Raw genomic sequence first — 23,342 nt, 5'->3', positions numbered from 1 at the left:
CTTATAATGGTCAGTCTGTGCCTTACTTAGTCTAACGATCATTTGGAATAAATCGATGAATGTGAACTTCATTTCATTTTGTCATTTGTTTCTTCGTCAGTTTCATTAGGTGACTTTAATAACACTTAAAAATCAAATATCCCCTACTTTTTTTGAATAGTATATATTATAATTTACAACATAAAGATTGTTCTGTATTTCAAAAGGTTGTATATTATATCATTCAGAAACACCGTTATATCATCTATAATTAAAATATCAAATTTTCATGGAAAGACAAGTGTCAACAAGTTATTAATAGTTGAATCGTACGAATACGACATGGATCGCACACAAATATCAATACGACTATGACCCTTACCAAAGAAAGCACTTCCGGTATCCACAACCTAAAATAAAGCAGACATATTAATTGCATATAATTTTCAGAAGTTAACTTCTCAACCTAAAATAAAGCAGACATATTAATTGCATATAATTTTCAGAAGTTAACTTCTCAATTTGTGGAACAATTAGTGTTAACAATCCTTTAGAGGCATTTAGCAAATCGATAGAACAATAAACTGTAACAAAGAACAATTGGTGATTCTCTCAACGTTTTCAAGCAAGTATAATTACGGTAGTAATGTTTAATGTTTATTACAGCGGGGTAATCTACATGCCGTGTTTTATTCCTACTTCTTGTGTACATGTCGGATGCTTGTAAACTGATCTGGTGGCTTGGATACTTCCTATGTAATCTTCTATACAACAATATCTCCAAAATGGCAACAATAAAGACCCCCCCCCCCCCTTTGAAATCTTAAGACATTTAAAGATGGAATATTGCAAAATACTGCCAAATGCATCCATTGGACTTGTATTTTGATCACCGGTTAGTGTCCATTGTGTTGAGTTTATTTTTATTAGAACATAAATTATTGGTTTAATATTAAAACGTAACTAACGTAAAAACCATCTACCTTAAAGATAATTTTTTTGTTGTATTTATGATTTATCTGTGGAATGCAGATTGTAGTTCCATAAGCAATGCCTGCTCTGTTGTCCATAGCAACACTAACATAACTAGCACCTCCTTCAAGAAAATCTTGTAGTGTATGTAGTTTTGATCCTCTCATATCAACAAAACCTCCTTCTAATGCACTGTTATCTGGGTAATATGCCGTACCTCTAGCATTATATCGGTGTCCGCCTGGACAATCTAACCCACCTTCGAAACAAGACAAATCATTGTTTTATATTGCTATGTATTTAAGAATCCCCTAAATATAAACTCACAATTCTTACCGATTTGTAAGAATGAGTGAATGAAATAGGATTTCACGTACTACTTTATGAAGACGGGTACACGCCGTACAGTGTGCCATGGGTGTTGGGTCCACTGTCAAGGTTCTTTTACGTGCATGTCATCTTGTACACTGGACCCCGTTTTTTTTTATTTAATCCGAACGACTGGACACTGTTCTCTGCCAAGCCCTTCCTATAACAGCACCTAAGCTAAAATGACGATTCATAGTTAACGATATAATAACCATGCAAGATTTTAAAAATGACGACACTGATAATAGGTGTTTCGTAGGCTTTATTCTTACTAATATTAACACTAAAACACCCATAATTATCACATCAAGCTTTATTTCTTTAAATTAAGAAAACATGAAAATAAGCCAACAGTTCATCTCAGTAGTGTGGCCATGTTCTGATAAGATTGTACAACGCTTGACCAGGACAGCTGGTTGAACCCATATCTCTGTGACCTCTTAGCACGTAGCTTTGGGAAATCTTGCCCTTGCTGACACCACAAGCAATCATTCTTTTCACTGTAGCTATTGCAGCGGCATTCGGGACACGGCTATCAAAACTTCCAATCATACAGAAGGCTAAATAAAATAAACAAAATATTCTTAATTCGATAAGAAAAATTGTACTGTAGATTTAATAATAGATAGACATTGTCATGTTATAATGATATGATTCGGCTTCAGGTGTTGTTATAAAAGAACTATGTGCACCCTGCCAACCAATGAACATCCACGGATGGGGTTAGAGGAGGTAGTCTACCTTTGTTCGTGTATACTCGGCATACCTAGAAGTCAATTGGTGGCTCCATGCTCTACCACATAATTGTCTTCTAGAATAATTAAAATAGGTTTACCTAAACCAACAGAATTGTATCCTTGAGTATGAGCACCAACTCGATCCCAGCCTCTACCTTCATAAGCATTACCATCTTCACCAACCAAAAAACTGTATCCAATATCACTCCATCCTGAGAAACAAAAGTAAAATAACCAGCCACCCGTTACATTTTCATTCTCGTAACAATTACTAATTCTGACTTTATAGCGAGGAATCATTATTATGCTTTAGTTTTTTTGTCAATTTGCAACTGAATCAAATAGCCAGTCGCGTCGATAGGTTAAGTAAGGTGTTGGAACCTACCATGGGTGTCCATGTGGTAATTCTGGTATGATCTGACGATAGCCGAACAGGAACTCTGGGTTGTACAGGATGCACTTTCTCCATGATGAATAAAAGCATAGTGTACTGGTTGTTTGGTTAGGTATGTAATACTTGTAGGAGAACGGGCACCCCAGGCTGATCTGCTTACGATGTTTGGACAACCACCAAGTACTATTAGAAATAAAGCAACTATCTGGATCTTTAAACAAAAGACAGCGATCAAAGGTAGCTGGATAAAATATTGGGAAAATCAGACAAAGAACGCGGCTATGTTTTTGTTTTGTTCTGTTTTTAATTCACTGTTCATTTCACAATTAAAATCGATACTGTAGTGGAAATTATATTTAATGATTTTTCCATGGAATGATGAACCAGTGGCTGCCAGACAGGATACGCCCACATTTTGCAAGAGATGGATAGAGAACAAGCTATAAACAAAATCGATTTTTTTTGCACAATCAGGGGTCATAATCTAGAAAGTTATGGTCTGAAATGCGCAAATATCAAAAGGGACTGAGAATTTTGGAATATAAAGATATGTTTTAAGTTTCATCAAAATCGGATAAAAATTGTGACCTCTAAAGGGTCCATAACCTTTGTATTACATACTGATACACAATTTGCGTACAAAGAGCGGCCAATTTGTCGGGCAGTTCCATTTCAATTTTCCCGAAATTCCAATTCAACCTTCATTATGGTGGAATGGTGATATATCTAAACGGTTTTTAAAATCGGAAAAAAGTGTGACCTCTAGAGAATCCACAAGCTAAAAATTCGATTTTTCGACCAATCAGGGTCCATAATCCAGGGAGTTACATTCTGATATGTGTGATTATCAAAGGGAACGAAGATCTTTATGATAAAAACATATATTTAAAGTTTCATCCAACCTGGATATACCATATTTTTACACTATTTGCTTACAAGGGGCGGCCATTAGAGACTTTTGGCAAGCGTAAATTTCTGACCCGTATCGCGTATCCATATGGATTTTGCGTGTGACGTCATCAATGTGTGTGCAATTCTCATACATGATACGTCACACGGATACGGCAGCACGTATCGAACAGCTTTCATACGGAAAAGGTCCGTATAACATTGTCGTGTCCTTTTACCGTCTTTTTTTACTACTTTTAGACGCTGAAATGTTGTATCGTGGCGTTTTTATGAATCTTTGTGTATTCCAGAACACGAAGGTGTATATTTGATGTGATGTTAACCATGATGGTTGATCTACATTTCTACGTGCTAAATTTAGGGAACGGGGCCTTGCAATTCTGTAAATAATTTTATTCTGTGGTAAAGGGGTATAAACTTTCTGAAATGATACATTAGTGAACCAAAATTGCGCGAATATCAAAAGGAACCAAGATCTTTGGGTTATAAACATGCATGTCAAATTTCATCAAAATCGGATCAAAGTTTTGAACTCTAGGAGGTCCACAACCTTGATATACCAGATGTTTATACTATTTGCGTACAAGGGGCGGCCATTTTGTTCAACAGATGTGGTCGGATTTTCACGAAATTCGAACTCAACCATCATAAGGGTGTAACGGTGATATACTAAAACGTTTTTTTTTTTTAAATCGGATAAAAATTGTTACCTCTAGAGGGACCATAAGCTAAAAGCGCGATTTTTCGTACAATCAGGGGCCATAATTCAGGAAGTTACGAACCGATATGCGCAAATATCGAAAGAAACCAAGATCTTTGGGATATAAACATCCATTCCAAGTTTCATCAAAATAGATTGAAAATTGTGATCCCTAAAGGGTCCACAACCTTGATATACCATATTTTACACGATATTGCGTACAAGGGGTGGCCATTTTGTCCGGCAGTTTTGGTCCGATATTCACGAAATTCGAACTCAACCATAATTAGGGTGTAATGGTGATAGATTAAAACAGTTTTTTAAATGGGATAAAAATTGTGACCTCTAGAAAGACCACAAGATAAAAACGCGATTTTTCGTACAATCAGGGGCCATAATTCAGGAAGTTACAATCCGATAGGCGCGAATATCGAAAGGAAACAAGAAATTTGGGTTATAGAAATGCATTTCAAGTTTCATCAAAATCGGATCAAAATTGTGACCCTAGAATGTCCACAAACTAATAACGTGATTTTTCGTACAATCAGGGGCCATAATCCATGAAGTTATGGCCCGAAACATGCCAATATCGTAAGGAACCGAGATCTTTGGGAGATTCAACTATATTTCAAGTTTCCTCAAAATCGGATAAAAATTATGACCTGTAGAGTGTCCACAAACAAATTGTGGACGGACGGAGGTCCAGACGGACAGCGGCGACGACAATATACGTCAACATGAAAATGTGGGCGTATAAAAATACGACATTGGGCAGCGTCGATGCTGACATTTGTTTTAAGTTACTATAATATATATTTTTAATTAATTAAACTTGAAGAACAATTTAAATATAACTTCAATCACCTCTGAAAATTATCGCGGTACACATTTTTTCACGCTTAAAGGAGCCAGGTATTTAACTTAATATCATCTACAGTCTTCAACATTGCAAACACGACATATTCGTCAATTTAAATCAACATTGGTGTTGTTATCTTACCGTGAAAAGTTGGGCTTCTGATATCCAATATTTAAGACAAAATGAAAATATAAAATTTGTATGAAGCGACTCGATGCACGAGGCGAAACATTTCTCATGTAGGAGAACACTACCGGTGTTGACTGGAACAACCAGACGTCAAAGACGGCCATTCAATTCGGACTCTTCGCGTATTTCGCCGAACATAACTGATTAGAAGTACAGTAAACACAGACGATTGAATGTAAATCAGTTTATATACATTCATATTACATTATTATTGCGATCAATTTGTGTCCATTTCTAGGTGCCAAAGAATAGCGATTTGGCTCCTTTAAACAATTTCAAATTCTTTGTGTTCTATATTTGAATGGCATTGAATACCAAAGGTGTGTTAATCAAAACAGTCAGTATGCAGTAGAGTTTATTCTGATATAATCCTGGATATAATGATATAGGATAAGTAAAGGTACGGGTCATCCTGTCTTGTTCTCTTTGTATGGTATATATATAGATGTTCAGTTTACTAATTGTCTCGGTTTTTAGTTACACGGGCACCTTGTGTCACATACTTATTGATGTTCAACTCCAAAATTCATTCAGTTGTATCTATCACACCTCGGCTCAGCAGTTCATTCCGGCTGTTGTTCGAGAAAGTACTTCGGATTATTCTTCGTGGTTTCCCATTGTCAGTGGTACAGGACGTTCGGAACAGTGTCTAGTCGTTCTGATTCGGCGGAAAACCGAGGTCCCGTGTACACGTTAGCGTGCACGTAACAGTTGGAACCCGAAATAAAAGTAGGCTGCAGTGCCGCTGTCCGGGCAAAATTCCCCTCATATTATGGCGTCCCCTTCTTCATTATCCCAGTCGGACAGAAAAGTAGGACGTTAAACCTCAGTTTTTTTCATTTCAATTTCCCATACCTCAGATGATGTAGTCAAGTTATCTTACGTATTTTGTAATATTTTGACACTGCGTCGATGGTTGAAGACTTGATAATAAAACTAGACAGGAGGGTATCTTATCTGTCAAGTTGTGATATGTGCAGCAACTGCCGATGACTTATTAGGATAAGGTAAGTTTTAAGATTATTTTTTGTTATGACATCGATTACCTTAAAACAAGAATTGTTTGCGATATAATATTATCATTAATAATCATTAATATGCTAAATTAGTCAATATGTGTCAAATTTGTGGTTTTGCAGCTGTTAAAAATAAAGAATTGAGAAATTAATTATGGTATGTTATAAAAAATATATTCCAGCAAAATACCATAATGATATATTGCGTACGGGGCGAAGGGCATAACTTATATTTTACTTACCGCTCCCAGAACCACAATTATCCTGGGCGAAACAGCATGCTTTGTCTCCAGAGCACAGGTCTGAGATATAGGTGCCAAAAGCACAGCAGCTCTTAGATATACATTTTCCTACTTTACCAAATTTAGGATGATTATAATCTGTACAAGAATCACCTGCATAAACATAAACAATCAATAACCTGGGAACATAATATAGTTATCAAAGATTGGGCCACTTTGCCCCTGAAACTGTTATATACCCAATAATATAACAAAACAGATGACTTTATACAGTTTGGTGCAACACGCGACAATAAATTAAATCTTAATCGAACAATACTTTGTGCTAGTTTATCAAAAGCCCACGTTGTGGGTGGTTTGAGGGTTTTAAATTCAAAATCTAGGGGTCAAAATTTAGCAACCACAGCATCCACAGGACTTTTTGAAGTCTGACGAGAGCCAAGGCTATCCCCTCAGAATCTACATGATGTTTCTAAGAACTCTGAATGATGTCTTCGTTGGTCCGAGTTCCACTAGCCAAACTTCCGAAACGCTAGATGATGCCCCTCTCAGTCGGTAGCTCGAGCGTTGGAATCAACTCTCTCCATCGTGGCATAATGATGTCTGCTGAATCGGAGTCAATTCCACCCTTTTAAAAGCGCGGAGGGGGGGGGGGGGGGTGAGAGTTGGGTGGGGGGACGCCCATAGTTAATAACTCCAGGTCTGCGACCAACGGGGCACCATTTATTACATTAGTTTGCAAATACTGTACCTTAGATTCAAACATAATGGACTAATATGGAAACCGCTGGCCAGTTTTCCTAAGAATTAGCCAAGTACCAAAAACTATGACCAAATTTGGGTTACTAGACTTATAGCCCAAAATCTTGTTTGCAATCCAGGCGAACCTCCCATATGCACGAAGACAATTACAATATTCTATCTATATGTCCAGCAATATAGTGTTACCATCCCAACATTATGGCATCTATTTACTCAAATCTAACGCGCGACCTTTTGTAGGTAATGTCCACGATACACTAAAATGAACAGTGTAATTTTTTTCACAAAAGCATTATAGTATTATATAGAAGTGTGCCATCAAGTGTGCCAGGAAGTTTTTGAAAATCAATATGATTCTTGACATCGTTCACAAAGAAGCTGTGGACGTCGGATGGGCAATAAATTCCCATAATAGACCGACAAAAATTGGTGGAATAGACTGTATAATAGTATTTGTAGACTGTACTATAGAATCTTTTTAAAAAGTATATTCGGAATTAAAGTAAGAGTCTTGAAATAATTTCGTCCACATGTCCGATAATCATAATATAAGCCCATACTGACACTTAACGTAGAATTTTTGGACGCCATTCCAACCAGTCTAGCTGTTGAGAGAAGGACAAATAAAAAGAGTTCACTTTGTGAATATTATCCCGAATTTTCATTTTTCTATACATAAAAGGTGAATATAATATTATATAGAAGTGTGCCATCAAGTGTGCCAGGAAGTTTTTGAAAATCAATATGATTCTTGACATCGTTCACAAAGAAGCTGTGGACGTCGGATGGGCAATAAATTCCCATAATAGACCGACAAAAATTGGTGGAATAGACTGTATAATAGTATTTGTAGACTGTACTATAGAATCTTTTTAAAAAGTATATTCGGAATTAAAGTAAGAGTCTTGAAATAATTTCGTCCACATGTCCGATAATCATAATATAAGCCCATACTGACACTTAACGTAGAATTTTTGGACGCCATTCCAACCAGTCTAGCTGTTGAGAGAAGGACAAATAAAAAGAGTTCACTTTGTGAATATTATCCCGAATTTTCATTTTTCTATACATAAAAGGTGAATATAATATATCCATTCAGCTTACCCAAAACGGCACCAACAAGTCCCAACAACAGCAATGCGTGCATGGTGCTAACTTTATTCAATGATAATACACCCACTAAATGTAAGAAAAGGAATTTATAGGCCTTATATAGGCCAAGATAACATGAAACGTTGACACCACCTAACAAATATTGAGCTAATCATTACTTATAATAGAAGGAGCCACTCAAGGAGGGATAAAAATCAAATGGCACATGACATTCTTTGATATCAGCATGGTCAGAAAAGATATTACCGTCCGGTATATTACACGTATTGAGTGCATAATGGACAAACACAGGAATGTTTTCTGTACAATATAATGTCACGAGAACGTTTTCATTATTGGAAATGTAACTAAAAATGGGTTTCGAGAATCATGGTCAATGTGCCCACTTGAAAGTTTGGGAAAATGGCAGCAGGCGAACAAATAGTTAAGGTCGATGGGCTTATGAATGGAAACAAACCACCTGGTTTACAAATATCTCAAGTAAAAACGAACTGTGCTGTTTAACTCTAAACCCTGTCTGATTATGAACAAACTTCTTAAAGGAGCATTAGGTAAGAATAGATAGAGAGCTGACAGTTCTTGCTATAATAGTTAAAAAATAGATAATGGAAAGGGAATATGTTGAAAATTTTAGTAAAATTACTTACCCTGAGCCGAGAATATTTGCTACAATCACACTGTAGCCTCAATTGTGATTGCTACCGTTGTTACGATAATAAACTAAGCCTCGATTATCCAAATCGCCGTAAATTGCACTCGAGTTGGCAGTTTAGTGGGATCCCGTTCAACTTTTGCAGTGAATCAAATCAAATCGCCGTAAATTGCACTTTTAAGTAGTTGGCAGCTTGGTGGGATCCCATTCAACTTTTGCAGTGAATCAAACCAAAATTTGTCCAATATTCTATCTAAATTCAGACACCCTGATTTGCTGACGAGCGACTCTAGTCAGGGAGACCAATTGCGCCCCTGCATGTCACAGCCAAGTTTCGAACACTGCTTCCATGAAGTTTTAATTTCTTTTATACGATAGGCCTACAGAGTTTAATCAACTGATATTCTAAATCTATTGTTTTTATTTTCAAAGACATTACAAATTTTCAAATGATATATAGACTACAATGCACTAGGGTACGTTGAACCAGTGGTTCAATTCAATCTGCCACAGTTTTATGATCAAAATTAAAAAAAAAAAATTCAAAATCGATCATGCCATTGTTTCTCTGGATTGTAGATTAGACATATATGAACTGGTTGTAAACAAATTATTAAATGATATATAGTCTATAGCCTATATAATGCACTGGGAAAGTTGAATCTGCCCCATCACAGTTTCATGATCAAAATTTTATCTGGATTGTAGATTAGACATATATGAACTGATTTTAAGTACAAGAATTTCCTAGGCTAAGCAGTTAACATGTAAGGAAAATGATAAGTGGAAGTAGGTCTAAGAAGTTACCTCACTTCTGACTAGTCTTGGGTTGTCTAGTATTATAAAGGATATTTATGGTGGTTCAATGTATCCATATGTTCAATGTGCCCCGGTCTCCCCTAAACCAAATTTCATTGAAGTTTTCAGCATATTCTGTTTTCATTACCTATACCTAATATAGCGAGAACTGTCAGCTCTTTATCTAACCTTACCAAATGCCCTTTAGTTAATTAATATAACATTTCAGGCCTAAAAAGAATAAAATGGAATAGACAGATTTAGCTCTTGCAGTATGCTTGTCTTACTAGCTACTAGCTACTGTTCATAAAGCTATTCTCGTATGAACGAAACTGATGATCACCCGTATACACATGGAGGCTTTCTGGAATCAGATTGTGATGAGCAGGTTAGCTCATATAGGCCTAAATGTAGGCTTACATAGTACATGTATTATACTAGTATCAATACCGTACTTCAGAAATAAGACACTAAATTAAACAAATTCATCGTAAATTTACTATCAATTTAAATGTAAAAGGTATACAGTAAACTTGTAATAATATAACTGTAAGCATGTATTTTAACACGGAATGGTAGTTATCTCGATGATTTACAGGTTATCGTTGAACGACACATTTTCGTACGTTAGTTACGTACATAGCCTACATGTAGCCTATTCGATAATGTTGTCGTAAAATGAACAAGAAGAAATAAAATTCATTTTACACCGTTTCTGATTGAAATTCATATTTTCATGTCCGTTATACAAGTTTTGGAATACTAGTCTGTTTTAAAACTAGAAACTGCTGTGTACTATGCTGTGTATCGAGAGAAGTAGGCCTACTATGTCGCAAATTTCTGAACGACGTCGGATTCAATACGTCATTGGTCGGATTCGTGGCGGGTTTGTGACAACTTTCTTTGTGGTTGTTGTATCATTCAATTCATTAAAAAGTGATTTGTTTAATAATTTGTAATCTACTACATGTACTTATACGGTAATATTCAAAATTTATGTAGTTAAAGTTAGAGATTCAACGGCCTTCTCCATGCAGTAAGAATTCCTAAATTAGATCTAGCACAATTTGATTTGATTTAGTCGGAAAAATCGAGACTATGACTATGACAGCAATGGCGAATGCTTCATACAAATGCTAAACAGAGGCCGCGGAGCGATTTCCGAAGTGGGGGATCTGACAATGATAATTGAGGGACGAAGTCCCGAAAACGAAGCGTCGCGTAGCGACGTAAGAGCGTATTACTGGAGGCGTCGCAGGCGCCGGAAGCTTCCGGCGTGGGGTTTGAAACTTTGATGTGATTTTTTGCATTTTTAAGTAACCCAAAACCCTCCTGCTATCACAAAAGAAAAGCTGACCATGACTCACCACTCATGTTATCCATGACGAGAACAAATGAAATGAAATGAAATGAAATGGGGTTTAACGTCCTACGGTTTTGCTCCGAACTGGGCTAATGAAGACGGGCATACGCCATACTGTGTGCTATGAGGGAAATTTTGCCCGGACAGCGGCACTACGGCCTACTCTAAATACTTATATCGAATTCCAACTGTCAAGGGATCTTTTACGTGCACGCCAATGTGTACACGGGACCTCGGTTTTTCGTCCCATCCGAACGACTAGACAGCTTTACTTGTCAGCCCCTCCGTCCTGGATCAGTGACAAGGGAGAACCACGCCGGAACATCTGGATGAACTTTCTCGGTCAATGCAGGGATCGAACACGTACCCGACCTCCAGGCTACGAGCCAGCATCTTACCCACTTACCACCGTGACCCCCCCCCCCCCCATGACGAGAACAATGCCAGTTATAATTATCATAAATGTAGAATGGGAAGAAATAACGAATTTCGGATAGGCCTGGACTATGTCGACTTGGTAATGGCCGTACATGCTTTGGATTTTCATGGTAGCCCATTGTTAATGATTTCTAATTATTTAATTTGTTTTATTTTACAATATTCCACTAGTTTCTATTGAACGCAATGTACTCGTAGGCCTAAATTAGGATGTGATCAGTTCTGGACTGAAATGAGTATTTTTGTTTGTAATTAAATTATATTCAGTGGAAAGGATATAATAAATAAAAAAAAGTGGATACCGGTACACTCTGTGTGAGTATTTTATTAATTGAGAAAGAATATATTAAAAAATCGGAAGAAAAATGAACCTTTATGTTTGTGCTAATTTCTTTGAATAAGTTAAAACTATATTATTTGGAGTGGTTTTTTTTATTCGTAGTTTAAAATGTTTTAAGTGATTTTGTGTCGTAACTGATCTTGAAACAAATCATTAAGTTAAAGTAGATCTTTACCAGTGAAATAAAATTGTGATTTTTTAAAAAAAAAAATCCAGTCAATATAACTGTATTTTTACCAACACCTGTAACTTTACTGTAGCTGCATGTTAAAATCTCTTCAAATTTTACTGGGTTGTAAGTTATTTCAAACGCAGTACCTATAGTAAATTTACTCCGTCAGGTATTGTCACAGAACAAATGTAAAAATACAGGTGTTGGTAATACAACTGAATTACCTGGAAAGTGGCAACTTTGCTGTCAGTCATTTTATATGTAAAAATACTGAATTACTTCTAAAAGTGTAAAAGCAGTGGGTATATTTTTTTGGATAAATTTTGCATTTTCTAATTATGCCCAATTGAACTGTAGAGTTATGATCAAGTCAAATTGAAGATAATTATTTTAGCAATCATTTTGAAAGTGCCACTTTAAATTTACTTTTAAATTTGTATTTTGTGTTTTTTTCATTTTATAGATCATAATTCAACTATCATTTAATTAAGCTGTGAAAATAAATGGACCAGCTGGTATAGACCGGGAGCCCAGGAGGTTAGCCTAGCTGAAAAGTGTACCAATTTTCACATATATGGTATCAAAGCATGCATATCTGGTATCATCAAAATGTAAGTCTGCCGGTATCTGGTGGTGGGTGTGGCTGTTAGGGCTGCGATACTGGGCATGTTACTTGGGCTAGATTAGCTCAAAAGTGTACCACATGAAAATGGTACAGCAGTGTACCTTACATTTTCAAGTATTACAAAAACATTTTGACTGACATTTCTAGTGGTAGGGTACCCCCGACAGGGTTATGTAATTGTCAGACCACAGCTAGGCTAGATTAGCTGAAATCTGTACCACCTAAAACTGCTTGGAAGTTGTTCAGCACCACAGGAATGTGCGGGCAGGCAGTTTGTGCGGTGGGTTACCCCTAACACTAACAGTCACGCCAAAAATGCCACGCCCTCAACTAGGCTAGTCTAGCTGAAGCCCGTACTACCTAAAACTGCTTGGAAGTTGTTCAGCACCACCACATCAATCAAGAATGACCACAGCCAGACATTTTGTGTGATGGGTTACCCCTGACAGACACGCCCAAAATAAGAATTTGACCCATTGAATCCGACTTGGGTGTTCCTCCTAAAAAGTGACTGCTAATTCCAGTAGGAAGCCAAATTCACAATGGGGGCTCATTTTTGAAGGAAACTCATAATGTTCCCTAAAACGGCGTGTAATATATTGAAATATAGGTTTTCGTTGTCAATTACTTCAAATATAAACATAAAAAACATGTTTCGACCAAAAGGTATTCCAATCCGATGATATTCTGTCCCTTGTATTCTTATAAGGACACAAATTATACACGGTCAAACAGAATCAACCATCGGGCCATCGTGAGTCGAAAGCAAATGTTTATAAAAGCTAACTGGGGCTTGTCGAACCTCATGTAAAAGTCTAACTTACGCCGGCTTGAATCACTGGAATACTTGAATCAGTATAACAGTCTGATTCTTCCGCTTTCATCATTATCATGCAACGGGAGTGAACCTTGTCTTGACAGTTATTAGGTCACTCATACGCGCCGGTAAAGCTGAGGTTGGCAAACATTTTCCATCCCTTCTTCCCCTCTGTTTTTTTGGTAGAGAGGGTGTCATAGTGAATCATAATGTATGCTTGACAATTCGCTCCATGAATTCGGCGAATCAGAAAACTTATAGTTTAAAACATTAATAACATCGTTATGTCTCGCCAAAATTGGCCGCCATTTTGAATATGACCTCAACCTGGAATACCTTTTGGTCAGAATATGTTTTTATGTTTATATGTGAAGTAACTGACACTGAAAACCTATATTTTTAATATACTGCACACCTTTGTTAGGGAACGATATGGGTTTCCCTCCAAAATAAGCCTCCATTTTAAATTTGGCCCCCTAGCGGAATTAGCCATCACTTTTAGGATGAATAGCAAAATTCATTGGATTCAGCGGGTCAAATTACGAACATTTTGATGATACCAGATATGCATGCTTTGATACCATATATGCGAAAATTGATACCACTTTCATCTAGGTTGACCCCCTGCGCTCCTGCTATAGTAGGAATACACATTATTATTTATTAGTATTTTAAAAATCTACTTTATATCGGAGCCATCCGATGGCAGCTAGTGTTTATTATGGTCTTGGTAAGTTAATTAATGTCTAATTAATAATTTATATAATATTTAAGGCCTAAAGAAAGACCTGCAAAAGGCAGATTTAGCTCTTGCATGGTGCCTGTTTAATTATGGTTATTAAAAACTTGACTGTGTTTGAAAGCACCTCCGATTAAATAAAATCCATTACACAATTAAATATTCCAACGAATAAAATAGTTATCTCTTGGAAAATTGGACTCCTCAACATTTACATCGAGAAATACCAATATAGAAACTAATGACGTCAATCATCGGAATAGATCATTTCGTACACGGGGGTGGCAGCCAGGCGTATCTATCGAAACGGTGTATGGCTCTTTACCTTTACGACAATTCAAATTTTGTATATGATTAAGCTGTGTCCGTTATTTTGTTTCTGACTTGGTTTAATTATTTGATTAGGGAGCTGGGTCATTTGAGTGTGATGATTTTGTTTTGAACACTGATGCAGAACAGTTAAGACGACAATCGTTTTACGGGCCTTAATTTCATACTTGCTATCTATATCTTTTATATTTCTAGATGAAACCTCGCCATTCTGCTATAGCCGATGTATTTTACATTTTCCTCTGTTTGTCCCCCAAATAATTAGTGAGGTCAAAATACAGTTTAACCCCCCAAAAATTGCAACAAAAGGTTTCTCAACTGATTCTGGCAGGGTTTAGTGTACTTTATAACATACTAAAAGTTTACCAAAGTAGGACCACCGGAAAAGTGTTTTCTTTTCAAGATGGCGTCAAAGATGGCCACCGAAACGTCTTAATGATCATAATTATGTATCTATCAACTCAAATTTGGTGATCTTGGGGTCTATTCCTACGTTGTTGTTGGGTTTTTTTTGGGGGGCAAAGAACTCATTAAGATCATTAAAAATGATGCTGGCCTTCTATGTCAAAAATGGCCGCCAACACCTCCAAATGACCGCAAGTACATAACTATTGACCCAAATTTGATGATCTTGAAGCCTATCCCCAGGTTTTTTGGGACATAGAACATATTAAGACAACTTTGGATGTCACTGAGCTGTTCAATCATTACGAAATTGAATTCATGACCTTCAGCTGTCCACTATCACCTAATGCACAAACACCCCTGTCCATAGAATAAGTTTCAGAGCGTTCAGTTTGAGTGCCATCTTCCACCTCAGTATCGACCTATTGAGTGTTGTTTTAATTGTCACAATTTTCAGTTTGACAGTGGCCAAATACAGCAGTGTAGGGGAGTCCATAGCGTCTGCAGCTGCATCGAGAGAACTTGCACCACCCCCCCCCCCCTCGAACAGTTGCAATGGATAATTTTCAAGAGTTCGCCCGGCACAGAATTATTTTGGGTCATAATTGAAATTAACTGATCATGTTCCTGTTTCTATCCCTATTCAGTTAGGTCACTTTCATTTGCCATCCCCGTCTATACCATAATTTGAAAGTACACACGTTGGCTATTAAATCTTGCTGCAGGTGATGTTGGGGGAAGCCGTTTAGGAATGACAGATGATATGGTGAAAATGATATGGCACAGTGATGATAGCGTATCATTCGATTTGCCACCAAATAGATCAACCGTCAGGTCTTTGCCAAGATCTGATATGTCCTCTTGAGATTTGAGTTGATAGTTCCATAGTTATGATCATTTTAATACGTTTCGGTGGCCATTTTTGACACCATCGTGAAAAAACACTTTTCCGGGGGTCCTAGTTCTACTTTGGTAAACTTTTAGTATGTTATAGTACACTAAACCCGTTCGTTCGACTCTTTCCAATATGGTAGGATAACAAGTGGTCCGGCGATAGACGGTATCTGTAAGCTAAATTCTCTTTCTTGTTAGACGATATTTCCATTTTTACTTCTTGTTAGGCGGCATTAAGCTATCTCCCCATTTAACTCTAAACAGTAGCGTCTTGCAGTTGCATGAGATGGTTGTTCTTACTCGACACGACTTGTTGCTTGAAGAATTTACATAGCTATCAATCTTGTGTTGTACTGTATCTTCTGGCAAAACCTATCGGATTATAAACTTCAAAAGTATCCGGTCGGTGTTTTTGACAACGAGAATGTTTACGTTTGTAACTATTTTAGATAGCCTCGTTTGTCATACAATTAGTTTTTCTCCGACGTTCTGCTTTGCGCTGGTTTATTGAGCATAATTTGACGCGTTATAACGTAATGTATACACGATTGTCATAATATTAACGTTACCATATTATTTAGAGCTCTGGTTAGTCCCGATTGATTTTGTTACGTTGTAATGTATTGGATGTTGACCCGACGGCAAGGAGTATGATACAGCCCAAGTTAAAACAACCCTATCGACAGAGATCTGCGAATATTTAATACTATTACTAGTAGGAATCGAGTTATGTTTCACTTACCTTGCAAAATGCCAGATGTACCGTGTTTACGATACTTACTGATTCTTTATTATCAACTATTCAACTGTGACGAAACGTTTTCGATAAAAATGGAATAGATGTCCGTTCTCCCCAAACCCAGATGTAGAGTAGGCCTATGTTACCCGGCATTTCAAAGTATATTTTTTATATACCTATATAAATATACTAGATAACAGGTGGGGGTTTGACTGTGCTTTGACATTTAACTTGGATTCTGCTATCCAAAAAGAATTCTGAGAAGGTTCACCTCTTAGTGATACTCGGGATTAATACCCCGAGATTTAAACGTTGGCCTAATACACGTTTAATGCGATAAAATTTCCCATCATTAGATAAATAGCATGATCCGAATCCCTGTCGTACACGAGTAGGTCGAGTATAAGCAGTGGGAGATGTCTCAGATATTTCAACATTAGGATTTGATACACTAGGTTTGTTGAGATCACACGCACCATTTGGACAAGGCACAGAATTATCATTTTGATTGTCTTGCAAGTTACTATCTAATAAATTGTCAAATGGAGATAGATTATCTAATGGATTTAATAGGATTGGGCACACGGACAATAATACACTTTAACTTATCCAAATGTACATTTTGAACAACATGGTTATCACTTGGAAGTTTAATATTGTCAAGATGTTGACTCACAATTTGGCACACGACATAAGGTCCTTTATAATGTAGTTGCAACTTTTGTCCAGCTCTTGTAGAAACAACATTAAGATAAACATAATCACCATTGGCAAGTTTTAGAGGATTAATTAGTGTTTGCATTTGCGCGATGCAGCATAACCTGTCGAGATTTAGTAACATTGGCACAAACCTGCTCTACAATATATCCAGTTTCTTTCTCTTTTCTGTGAAAAAGGAATGATAATTCTGAGGTACAGAATTAAGAGAAAAATTTGATGTTAAAGGGAATTAGTATAAATAATTTAAAATGGTGAGTAGCCTGTAAATGAATTACAAAGTTATTCATACTAAATATAATTGCTGGTAGTCTATCTTCACACGATTTGACATTTCTCTCCACAAAAGATGTTAAGCGCTCGGATAATGTTCTAGAAGTCCTTTCACAAACACCCAGACAATGATGAACAAATCTAGGGGTGAACTGCTGTGGAATATCCAATATCTGACATAAAGTACTAGTACATTTTGATACAAATTCACGTCCACAATCGGTGATGAGAGTACCACTATACACACTCCGAATGTTGTGAAAAGTTTAAACAAAGCATTGCTAACGGTTATAGAGTCGGTGTTAGCAATCGGTACAGAAAAAATAAACTTACTAAACATATCTACAGCTGTGAATAAGTCCATATAAATCAGCTTGCCATACTTCAAATGGTGCAGTTGGGGAGGGTATACGATAATTCTTGATTTGGTATGAGCTGTGGTAGCTGGAAGTGTTGAAATCTGGATGATTGTATTGGTGGTGATGGCTGTGGGGATGCAGGAAAAATCTGTGTGAGGGGTATGGAAATGACCCAGTCTTTGCTACCAACAAAGCTTCAAAAAGGGAGACTGGGTTTCCCGCTCTAACAAAACATGCAAGAGATGGTGGGACCCTTGATAAACTTCGATCAAATATCCATTTCGGTTTTTGATACCTGATGAAATGTATCAATGATTTCGCGATCTTGTTTAATCGATTCATATTCAGCTTGGAGGGCCACCACTTTACGGCACATGTCACTTACTTATCGTTAGCAGTTTTATGTCGATTTATGTAGAGTAGACCCACACCTCAGGTTAGTCTTGACAAAAAAATGGCGCGATTCTCTCACTCTCATTCAAGTTGTTAATTTTTAGGAAGAAAAGAGTGCATCTCCACCATGTGACGTGTCATTACGAGGATGTAGATTCAAAGATTTCAAGACATTTGCTTTTATTATCTGGTCGAGAAAGTTCATCGGGATTTTCCGACGTGGTTTCCCCTTGTCAGTGGTGCAGAGCAGAGGGCCTGACATGGACAGCTGTCTAGTCGTTCGGGTGGAACGAAATCCGAGGTCCCGTGTATACATTGACATGCATGTAAAAGTGTAAATCCCTTGGCAGTTGGAATTCCATATAAGAGCAGGCCATGGTGCCGCTGCCCGGGCAAAATTTCCCTCATAGCACACTGTATGGCGTATACCCTGTCTTCATTAGCCCCGTCGGAGTAGAAAAGTAGGACGTTAATCCCCATTTCATTTCATTTCATTTATTATCTGGTATCGTGCATTTACAAAATCATAGTTCACATTGGCGGGTGCTGTCCGCTCCGCGCATTCAGCTCTCCCGCCAATTGTCTCGATCAAACCAGACACCTTTTATACTTGGTCTGAGACTCGATCCTACGAGCCTATTATCAAGTAAAAATGTAACAACTTGTGGGGAAACTCTACAAATGTAATATTAAATATGGAGTACCCCCCTCCCCTTTACATGTGAGACGTCATCCTCTGATGTTGGCGTACCATTATTTCAAATAAAGTACGGGCAACGTGCCAACCGCACATTAGGTTATACTGGATGAAATATTGGACTCGCGTAACTATTTCATCGAAATGCGGGATATTGACCGTAGTTTAAGCTGTTGAATGGTCTCGGGCAGTATCAATATAAGGAGCTAAATCGCTAATATTTTGGACCTAGAAATTGGTACAAATGGGTCGCAACACATATAATAATGTAATATGAATTTATATAAACTGTTTTACATTCAATCGTGTCCATTTTACTGTGAATTGTCATCATTTATGTTCGGTAAAATACGCCAGAAGTCTCAACCGCAAGTCAGTTTCTAACGTCTGCTTATTCCAGTCAACACCGATATTATTTATTGCGCATGCTCTCCAAATAAGAACATGATATTACCGTTTGACATGACTTGCGGAATATGTCTAGCCCCATTCTTTGAGCACCTTGTTACAAATGGCGCTGAAACGCATCATGGTACACGATGGTAAAATGTTTATTTTGTCTTAAATATTGGATATCAGAAGCCCATCTTTTCCAGGTAAGATCACAACACCAATGCTGATTTAAATTGCAAAATAATTCGTGTTTCCAATGTCGAAGATTTTGGATGATATTGAGTTACGGACTTAGCTACTTTAATGAAACGCTCTCGACCGTTAAACCACATAGAATGAATAGCGATCTATGAATTTATAACACTCTACAATATTTTAAGACATCTTGTTGGGGAAAATGTTTTCTTTATTTCATACGAAAAAAATACAAGACCCCAATAAATTAAATTATATATGTTATGTATATTTAATGATTTAATAATGTGGCCAAGTTCTGATAAGATTATATAAAGCTTGTCCCGGGCAATCGGTTGAACCCATGTCTCGATGTCCTCTGAGAACGTAGCTTGTTGAAATCTTTCCCTTGCTGACACCACAGGCGATCAATGACTTGACAGTGTTTAAAGCAGCGCTATTGGGAACATGGCTGTTGAAGTTTCCAATCATACAGAAACCTGAAATAAAGATGGCTTTATGATTGCTTTTAACAAGTATTGGTCACTTTTGAATAACGCCAGAATCTGCACACTACTGACATAGTCTTCATTTCAGTGTTCTCTTTCACAGTACTAATAATTTTCCCATTGGTTTGTTGGAAGAATCATTCGAAAGAAAATTCATAGAACGACTGAGTTGATTGGGCACTGTAACTCAAAAATGTTTGCGCCTGGGTGCTAAAACATCTTAATTGCTCCTCTCTTCTAACCTTTGCTACAAGAGCTTATCATCTACGTGTGGTTTCTCATGCGATTAATTTGAAGTTGCATGCAAGAGCGCGAAACATCAGCGATGACTAAAGCTTTATTCAAAGAACGTCATACCTAAGCCAACAGAATTGTATCCTTGAGTATGAGCACCGACAGCATCCCAGCCTCTACCTTCATAAGCATTACCATCTTCACCAACCAAAAAACTGTATCCAATATCATTCCATCCTAAAACAGACACGTCCGCTAATAAAATAGACTTAAAGATACATTATGCAAGAGCTAAATCTGTCTATTGCAGGTCTTTCTTTAGATCTGAAATGTTATCTAAATTATTAATGAGACATTAATTAACTTATCCAGAACATAATCAACTCTCGATGTCATCGCTAGCCTATGATGTTTACTGGATTTGAATACATTTTGTGGTGGATGATTTAACGTCAAAATGGATAACCGAGACTTTGTTTTTTTTAGCGTACTGACTTAAGTAATGATGACCGAGACTAGGCCTAAAATTCAATCGCAAATATCTCGGTTCAGAGTGGAGCGATTTGACTGACATTTTTTAGCATACCCTATTTACGTTATCTATTCTTTAACTATTATAGCGAGAACTGTCAGCCCTTTATCTAATCTCCCATAATGGCCCATTAAATAAACGCTTTTATGATTTGGGGATGAAACAGAGAAAATAATAATCCCATTTACTGTTTAGAATACTGAAATCTACAAACATGGCACAAGTTTGTTAGCAATACATAATCATACCATGTGTATCCATGTGGTAGTTTTGGTAAGACCTCACAATGGCAGCACAAGAACTCGCCGAGCTACAGGAACCACTTTCTCCATGGTGAATAAAAGCATATTTAACAGGTTGGTGAGAGAGGTGGCTAACATGCCTTGCTGCTCTGGCTCCCCATCCAGATCGACTTACAATATGTGGACAAGGTACAGCTTAAATTTAAAAAAAATAAAATGTTTTTAAAAAACACAACATTTAATACATTTATATTTATCCCGCTCGATTGCTGGCGACATAATGTTGCCAGTGGTTAGCATATAACAATATGTTAACATACCTGCAGCCGTAACAATAAGAGTTAAAGTAAACAGGGCCAACATGTTGACGACTTGAATAAGATATAAATTTATGTTTATAGTTGGAATATATTTTTTATCAGACACGTAGTGCTCACATTCTTATCAGTGAAATTATCCACACCCTAACAAACCAATTTAGGATAAGAAATTGGTTGTTTGTTCAGTTCAGTCATGCCTTAATTTATAGGTTTGTCTTCGAAAACTGTCTAGTTCACAGGCACTTGAAGGGATTAAAATAAAATTTCCTACTACTGCTTGACCATGTTTATCACCCGCCATATTGTTTTGACTCTTGACGACATTTCGTCTGCTATCATCTCACAATACTCGCTAAGTCTTCCACTTCCCGTCGGTTTTATTGCCAACGAGACTTTATTTGATCATTATGCAGCTCGCGATGTAATAATTGGTCCTTTTACGGCGTTATTAATTACAAATCAAACCCGAAGCGCTATCACTTGGCGATTATCAACTTCGTTGGACCGGATTTTGCACGAAATGAGATCAATGACGTCGCGTTGGGAAAGCCCTTATTTTTGAATGACAGAATGACAGCTGAATACTCTCATTAGTATGTAACATACTTAGGAAAATTGAATTGATCTCTCGGGCAGGCAGTTAAAGCGGTAAAAAATTAATATAATATTTTTTATGAGAAAAATATTTGGCCTTTTAGTTGGCAAAATGAAGTGCCCTAAATAAAGTCCCCCTCCTCCCCGCCACTGCCCATAATATTTCTTAAAACATGAAGATCACCATTTTCATTTCTGAATACTGATCCCATACGGCAGAGACTGCCAAGTACCAACTTGTAGATGACCTATTCCTGTACATCATACTGAAAATCCACCGAAATTCACCTAAGCTTTTGGGAGTTATCAAAATGCGATGAATTCCCCCGAAAAAAATCGTACGGAAGCAAATATCGATGCCGTCACGGAAGTATAACGTCACACTTTTCTCCCTCCCTGGAAACCATACGCGCGTTCGATATACCCGTATTGGTCGAGAAAGTTCAACGGAATTTTCCGGCGCGGTTCCCCCTTATCACTGGTGCAGGACAGGGGACCCTGGACAACGTATACTCGTTCGGATGGGACGTAAAAGAATACTAGGCAGTTGAAATTCAATATAAGTGTAGGTCGTATCGCCGGTGCCCAGGCACAATTTTCCCCACTGGACACAATAATATAACGTTAAACCACATTTCATTTACCTTTAACTAAAAGGAATATACGTTTTTATGTAATTAACATAATATTAACGAATATAATTTATATAACATTAAACCTCCTGCACTACAACTACAACCACTACCACCAGCGCAAACGATAACACCACGGCCGCCACCATACTCAAAGAAAATAAAATTAAATGAATAATTAATCCCCATCTTATATTAAAATAATATTGTAGACGCCTGCACTGCCAGTAGAAATCTCCGTTCTTCTAACATCTCTAACTAGGCAGTACATTTTCTATGGAATAAACAACAAAAGCCAGTTCTTGTCAGTGGGCCATTTCGAGAAGGAGAGGGGCGAAGAGATAAATGGGATTTTACGCCCACTCGACACAAACTATAATTCGATTGCACATAAGGTCTTTAGATTTGGGAGGAAACCAGTGGGCCAGAATAAAAGTCACGAGGTTAGACGGCGACCCTGTTCCTTGTTACGTACGAAAAATCACGCTTTTGCTTGTGAATATATCACTGTTACACCCTAATGATGACAAAGTTCGAATTTCGTGAAAATCATGGCCGCCCTCCGTATGCAAATAGTGTAAATATATGGTATATCAAGGTTGTGGACCCTCTAGAAGTCACAATTTTGATCCGATTTTGATGAAATTTGACATACAAGGTTATAACCCAAAGGTCTTGGTCCCTTTTGATATTCGCACCCATTGGAACGTAACTTCCTCA

At 37.3% G+C, this 23,342-nt stretch overlaps 1 protein-coding gene across 4 annotated transcripts; it reads right to left on the bottom strand.

Annotated features, from left to right (window-relative positions):
* Positions 1-213: 213 nt before the first annotated feature.
* On the bottom strand, positions 214-21,524 carry LOC126816322 (peptidoglycan-recognition protein SC2). 4 transcript variants are annotated; one of them, XM_050542746.1, is made up of 5 exons: positions 8,233-8,293; positions 6,367-6,519; positions 2,443-2,634; positions 2,156-2,269; positions 1,619-1,880 (listed from the first exon to the last, which is right to left on the bottom strand). In XM_050542746.1, exons 1-5 carry the CDS (start codon positions 8,273-8,275, stop codon positions 1,681-1,683), a joined length of 702 nt encoding a protein of 233 aa, XP_050398703.1. In that variant the 5' UTR covers positions 8,276-8,293; the 3' UTR covers positions 1,619-1,680. The 4 variants fall into 4 exon arrangements, 3 of the variants coding, with proteins under 3 accessions (XP_050398703.1, XP_055955983.1, XP_050396724.1); XM_056100008.1 differs by lacking the exons at positions 2,443-2,634; positions 6,367-6,519; positions 8,233-8,293 and adding exons at positions 21,083-21,271; positions 21,397-21,524; XM_050540767.2 differs by lacking the exons at positions 1,619-1,880; positions 2,156-2,269; positions 2,443-2,634; positions 6,367-6,519; positions 8,233-8,293 and adding exons at positions 19,826-20,059; positions 20,426-20,539; positions 21,083-21,271; positions 21,397-21,524.
* Between the last annotated feature and the right edge of the window lie 1,818 nt (positions 21,525-23,342).

This window comes from Patella vulgata, chromosome 3 (assembly GCF_932274485.2).
Source record: "Patella vulgata chromosome 3, xgPatVulg1.2, whole genome shotgun sequence".
NCBI classification, from domain to species: domain Eukaryota; kingdom Metazoa; phylum Mollusca; class Gastropoda; family Patellidae; genus Patella; species Patella vulgata.
The sequence above is the reverse complement of the archived record's forward strand: the minus strand, read 5'-3'. Positions and strand labels throughout refer to the sequence as shown.

What these genes read in the sequence shown, in the direction of transcription:
- LOC126816322 (XM_050542746.1), bottom strand. Translation starts at nt 8,275, where the DNA reads ATGCACGCATTGCTGTTGTTGGGACTTGTTGGTGCCGTTTTGG. An exon ending in ACTTGTTGGTGCCGTTTTGG is followed by an intron (nt 6,520 to 8,232) that starts GTAAGCTGAATG and finishes ATGTTTATGCAG; the next exon opens with GTGATTCTTGTACAGATTAT. An exon ending in TAATTGTGGTTCTGGGAGCG is followed by an intron (nt 2,635 to 6,366) that starts GTAAGTAAAATA and finishes TATTTCTAATAG; the next exon opens with TACTTGGTGGTTGTCCAAAC.